This window comes from Nestor notabilis, unplaced genomic scaffold (assembly GCF_000696875.1).
Source record: "Nestor notabilis isolate BGI_N333 unplaced genomic scaffold, ASM69687v1 scaffold16171, whole genome shotgun sequence".
In the NCBI taxonomy this organism is placed as follows: Eukaryota; Metazoa; Chordata; class Aves; order Psittaciformes; family Psittacidae; genus Nestor; species Nestor notabilis.
This window is the reverse complement of record NW_009915464.1, coordinates 28,322-35,058: the sequence shown is the minus strand read 5'-3', so window position 1 is coordinate 35,058 and position 6,737 is coordinate 28,322. Positions and strand designations below refer to the sequence as shown.

The window sequence follows — 6,737 nt, the reverse complement described above, 5'->3', positions numbered from 1 at the left end:
GGGAAAGAGCAGGTTGAGTGGAAAACAAGAAGAAACAGTATGTTGCTACAGATGAGTTTGGTGAAAGTGGCTCTCCTAGATTTAAGTCTGATGATTGCAATTACTTTTAATTTACTCATAGAACCATAGAACGGTTTGGGTTGGAAAGGACCTTAAGATCATCCAGTTCCAACCCCCTGCCGTGGGCAGGGATGCCACACACTAGACCATGTTGCCCAAGGCTCTGTCCAGCTTGGCCTTGAACACTGCCAGGGATGGAAGGGAACAGCTCTACCTGCTTACATTAAAGAGCAATATAAAAGTTCCTCAGTTAAACCACTGGTTTCTCACCAGACCACAGGACTCCAGGATAGCACAGTAGTCAAGAAAACAACAGCAAACAGTAATCTTTTCACGTTAGACATTAGAACTCTCCAAAACCTAAACAAACCTAACAAATACAACTGGTGAATAAACTGCAGTTTAGCACATCCTGTGAGGTTTAAAATGCTTCTGCAATACAGAAAACCCCCCTGGACTAATGGGAAAAAGGAGTGTTTAACAGCAACCATGACTAGCAAATACTGATGAATCCTGGAAGATAAAACATAGTTAACATATTTTCCAGAAAAGAGAAGGTCAGTCATACAGAAGCAGCTCCTTAATGCACCCAATTCTTGAAAACCATGACTAGTTGATCACTATCACATGGCTCAGCCTTCTTTCCTTTAGAGGAAAGAAAAGAGGCAGTAACAGACTGCTGACAAATTCTTTAGGATGCACTTTGCACCATGGATATGGAAAGGTACTGACAGTCTCTGCTTCCAGGGAACTCTTCAAAGGGAGAAGACAAAAAAACTAGTCGACTCCTGGAAGACCTCAGAAGCATCCCTAAAACTGCCACTGGGGCTGCTCATGAAAATGAAGCTAATGTACATTTTAAACAAATCAGATGCATTGCAGCATAATCAAATTAGATTATTTCACAGAGGAAAAAATATTTGCTCATCCAAATATTACTAGGGCCTTTCTATAGTTAGTGGTTTTGCTACACCCAAAGGCTAACTAACAGCCAGGAAGCAATTTATTTCACTTGGTTTATATTTAGACTCATGCTGATTTCATTTTATTTATTATGTTGTTGCGTATCTCAGCCACTTGACAAAAATGAGGAAAAGCCTTAGTTTTTGAAGCTCAGGAATGGTTTGGATTTGTAACTGGAATTGCAACACCACATTCAGAAATCACAGTTAACAACCTGACAGTCACGTGTACCTCAAAGAAGTGTATCATATGTATTTTAACTACTGAAAAAAACTTACAGTGTCAAACCCTGCTCCTTTCCATACTCTCACAGTCACAGCTGTGTATCACTGCAGACCTTTATCTTATTATCTAATTTTGCCTGAGGTTTTCTAACCATGCCTCTAGTCTTGGTGAGAAATATGATTTTAGCCGTGTATAGCTGTGATAAAGTATTTTGTCTTTTCATTCTGAGTAAATCAGCTGCTTTTCCTCTGTGAAGTGAAAATTCACTAATTCTCTCTGGCTGCCCATGCATTTTAAGTCCAGCCAAACAAAAATAAGGAGACGAGAGGAAAGAAATGAGTATGTTGGATGTTATAGTTCACATAACTGGCTGCAGGTTCACACTTAGCATTGTACTTCCAAGTTTCTGCTTTTAGAGTGCAGTTTGATTAACAGCTACCAAACAACAATACCCCCAAATTATAAAACATGATCTGAGGTTTTAACTCCTTAACATTTGAGATGCTGAGCTCAACACACATTCTTCCCTGATGCTCAAATAATTAACCTTCAAGAATCAATTACTATTTATGCAGGTCCTTCACTGACTTAAACTGGTCTGCTACCATGTCATCATTGAAAGGAATGGTTCTACCTTTCCTTATCTGAAACTGTGCCAGTCAGAACAGTGACCTAACCAGACTTGAAGCACTGCACAAGGTCACTAAGGAAAGAAGAAAGGTGCCAACAATGGCAGTAAGAAGCAGAGAGACTAAAAGGCCTGCCCATGTACTGTGCTTGCACACTTCTTGTAAAAGGCTCCCATCATAGCTGGGTTCCATAAACACTTATGTCTAGGAAAACAATAAAATAAGCTTGGGAAAAAAAAGCAGTTTCAGAACAAAGCTCTACCCAAATATATACATTACAGCATAGTTAGTTCATCCTGCAAACCATCCAGGAGGTAATGAGTAAATTCATTAATACCACAATGTTCCAAATATAAGGATAAATTCAAAGTGCTACTATGTGTTCTCACTTACCTGTCTTATAAAGAAGTCTCCATGGATTAGAGACACGATGCCAAAGTTTGTGTACTTAAAAATATGATCCATCAGCCACATCATCTGACGCACAACCTGAAAAGTTACCAAAAGAAGTTGAGTAAATACCAAGCACAGAGAATTATGTATATACCGGTCACATTCTCATCACCCTCGCAACAGCAACAAAGCTAGCAAATATATACAAGTCCTTTATGCCCTTAAGTCTAAAGCAGCAGAGGTGCTACACTTCTCCTCCAAGAGCAGGATTAAATAGCTGCCTTTTGGTAATATAATATACAGTTCTGCACTATTAGCCATATGCTAAAGTAAGCTCTACTCTGTCTGTTCACACAGGTACTATAATGCTTCTACTGACACACCACCAAAATTTTAAGCCAGCTGCAAACTAAACCCATTTTCAATGATCATTAAAGTACACAAAATAATACAGATCTGTATTTGAAACCTCCAACTGCTTTATGTATACCACAAAAATGCGTTTCCTTATATTTTTTTGTACTTGGGGAATGAGATCATGTTGTTCTCGTGCTTCTGATGTGCACATGCTCCATACGTGCTCACTCTTTAAACAGCAGCACATACAGAGACCTCTGTACAGCCCACGTGCCATTACTCATTCCTCTCATGGCAGAGCACCACATGCACTCCTGAGAACTCCATGAAGTCATTCTCCTTGTCCTGGCCAAGAAGCATGATGAGAAGGCAAAAATAGAAGTTGTGCCATCAGATTCACTTTGACCATCATTTCCTACAGCACAGTGAAGGCATATACGTGATCAGTCCTTTGAGATTTAAAATAGAAGAATTACTCCAAAAGAGGTAAATAACAGAAGGAAAAAACTTCTTCCCTAACAAGGTCTTTCTCCTGTATATATCCTACATGTAGATGTTGAAAGGGGTACAAACTGGCTCTCCAAAACTGAAAAACCCACTGTCTCTCACATGTTCTCACACACGAGACTTGCTGCCTCTACTCTTCCCTATGTTATAAGGCCACACTAAGATTGATTCAAGCTCAGTGAAACAAAGTCATGTAACATAGTACTCTTCCATTTACCACTACCAAAACTAGCATATAGAGAACCATGACATTTCTCTGCTAGTCAGAAGATAATTGGTGTAATCTTGAACAGGCATCCTCTGCTTCGCCTCAAATGATGTATCTTGCAGAACTGAAAGATGCCAAGGCAGAAACAAAGCAGTCTAGGAAATAAAGATTTCCTCTGGAAAACATAATGTATTAGCCAATTACATCTACAAACACTAAAAGCTTCCACAGTAACTGAAATACTTCCATCCATCACATCAACAGTACTTCTAACAAAACAGTCTGATACCATGAAAGAGGGTGACTTTTCCCTGTTTTCACATCTCCATGTGGAATTTGGAGAAAGAAGCAGGTCTATTTAATGCAGGGATTCTGTTTTGCAAAAGCAGCTCAATAATTTGCAATTTGGGTCTAGAATTGCATGCATCAGTAAGTCTTTCTTCCAAAGAAATCTAATTATCCCTTGGAGTGCTCTGATTACCTGTGCTCCCTTTTGACCACAGAAGCTATAAATGAATCATGAGTTAGACATTTGGAGAAAGATAACTGTCACATACCCTGTTTCTTTTACTTAACCTTAAACAACTGTGGCTGGATGCTCAAAGTGAAGTTTTTGCACACCTGCAAGAACACAGCTGCCAAAGAACATGGAGATACTTGACTGCCTTTGACATTTAGCTGATTTCCCAGTGAATTCTGAATGTCACATTTAGAACCCAGCTATCCTTGCCTAGGGGCACATTAAGAACACCTCAACTTCTGTGGGTTTTTTAATACTAGCAAACTTTCTACTTGAAGATCTTGGATAATCCAAGAGCACCCATTTGTGGACCCTTTAGCATCACTGGAATGGAAAAGGAAAGCATGTCTCAGAGAAGAGAACAGCTTCCAAACATATGAAAGGTTTTACTTTAGAAACAAGTATGCATTTCTTCTCTGTGACATGCTTGTATCCTCTCCTGCCTGCCAGAGGTATTTCCTACTGGATGCTACACATCCAAGGGAACAAAGACACACTAGGTATTTGTGAGTGAGAGAAGAAAAATCTGTTCCTAGATAGAACTCCCCACTTGAGACTAACACTGGTGAAATGGTTTCCTGTACAGTCATCCCCAGGCCTGTGTTCAATAAAAGAGAGGATCTTAAAGGAAAAATTCCTCTTGCAGAGATTTATATTCTTTCCATCTCAATAAATTAGAAAGCCTTAGGGAGGAGAAAAGAAGGAAGAGGTGAGCCCTAGGGACAAGAGTTAAAAAAAGCACTGAGATATTATTACTCCTCAAGGCACTACACTATGTAAGTGCATGCCTGTGCACCAGCCCATAGATGACAGGCGGTGTAAGGAACCATACCCTTTGAGAAAAACACCACCAAAATTCCACTGACAAGGCCTCAGCCTGCAGCAGTACCCATATGACTGCCAGTCTTCACCTAATACGTTGGCATTTTGACAATTATTGTTCTCTCATAGCAAGCAGAAGTTAAACCAACATAATCTATTCTACTGGAGGAGGTCAGCAAGCTTAATAATGTGCTTCCCTGAAAAGAAAAGATTTGTGTCTTTTGAGAAGTCACCATTCTTCTCCAGGATGTTCTAGTTTTTCTTTCCCAGAGTGTTAGTGCTTCTTTCCTCCCATACCACCTTTTACTGCCTTTTTATTTAGACGACAGTACATGTATGCTGAAAGTTGATCATTGCTCTTCTGAGTCTGAAGTCCATCTCAACCATGGTTTAGATGACACACGTCATCTAAGGGCTGTGTCATCCATAGCCTTCCTCAGGCTTTTTGAGAGGGAATGATGTGATTTTGTCAAAGATGAATGTGATATACAAGTTATAACTAAAACAAACCATACAGGCAGTTTACTGCAAAGAGGCAAACTCCAGAGCTCAGTGATTACAAACCTGCCTATAAGCCTAGCCAGTGGTTAGAAGTACAAAGAGGAAATATTTTTAGTGTATGAATTAATGAATATACACACACACTCAAACACACAAAACTGAAGAGTTCAAAGAACAGGACACACATCTCATTTGCAGCCAAAAGGCAAACTAGACTAATGGATATTTATTCTGTTCTGCTACCAAGGGCAGGACAGATCACACTGCAAGATACTGCTGGTGGCTCTTCAATTTAGTATCCTCAGGAATGAAACAATGCTCATGAGATGAGTCTCTTATCACTTGCATTTCAAGGCGGTTTAAGCAAAGACATTCAGAAGTGTTTTGAGCACAGATTCGTAGTTGTTTATGGATCTAAAGAAGTTTTGGATGCTGTTTCAGGTCCTTTTTGCTTCATACCTCCCGCTTAAATAAGTTCAGAATGTAGAAAAAGCTTTTACCAATTTTATTACAAAATCTAGGTGCCTCCTATTCACAGACCCACTTTCATTGCACCATCGCATAGGTTTCATAACAAAGCAACCTGAATAGATTGACTTTCATCTTTCAAGCACCTCTACCTTAACAAAGAAACCTGCACTCAAACCAGCTGCAAGCTCTACTTTTTTCCTCTTCACTGCACCCTTCTTGGCACTGCTTTCTGCTCAAAATCAGAAAAAATAGCCACATTTATCAGTCCTAATCCAGCTGGAAAGCAGCAATAGCATCATTTTAACCTACTTCTCTTTGTTAAACACATAACCTTTAATGTTCATGAGACCTCAACTAACTGTGTTTTAACACTTGCACAAATTGGGACGATTTCTTGAACTATATAAAAAGTATAATTAGGTCACTTCTGATTCACCTGAAACCTTGCTATGTGGCTTGTCTTATGGTAACATGTATTAGTCAAGCAATACTTAGGGTTGTTGGTTGATGAGAAACTGAACATGAGCTGCTTCAGTGTGTGCCTAAACCCAGAAACCACCCATGTGCTGGGCTGCATCAAAAGGAGTGTGACCAACAGGTCAAGGGAGGTGATCCTGACCCTCTGCTCTGCTCTGGTGAGACCCCACTTGCAGCACCCCGTGCAGTGCTGGTGTCCTCAGCATAAGGAGGACATGGAGCTGTTGGAGCAAGGCCAGAGGAGGCCACGAGGATGAGCAGCGGCTGGAGCACCTCCCGTATGGAGACAGGCTGAGAACATTGGGGCTGTTCAGCCTGGAGAAGAGATGGAGACCTCAGAGCAGCTTCCAGTGTCTGAAGGGGGCTACAAGGATGCTGCAGAGGGACTCTTCATCAGGGACTGGAGCGACAGGACAAGGGGTGATGGGCTCAAACTGAAGTGACTTAAGAAAAATGTGATCTCTTAGGGAAGTGAAAGTTAAAGTCTTGATGGCAGGACTGGACTGGTATTCACAGAATCCCAGACTGGTTTGGGTTGGAAAGGACTTTGGGATCATCCAGTTCCAACCCCTGCCACGGGCAGGGACACCTTCCACTCCAGCAG

At 40.7% G+C, this 6,737-nt stretch overlaps 1 protein-coding gene across 1 annotated transcript in view; it reads right to left on the bottom strand.

The window, feature by feature from the left end:
* Positions 1 to 6,737, bottom strand: part of LPGAT1 (lysophosphatidylglycerol acyltransferase 1) — a 58,497-nt gene that overhangs the window by 23,517 nt on the left and 28,243 nt on the right. The window contains exon 3 of the mRNA XM_010024157.1: positions 2,271 to 2,366. Coding sequence (XP_010022459.1) covers positions 2,271 to 2,366 — 96 coding nt within the window. The remainder of the gene's footprint in view (positions 1 to 2,270; positions 2,367 to 6,737) is intronic.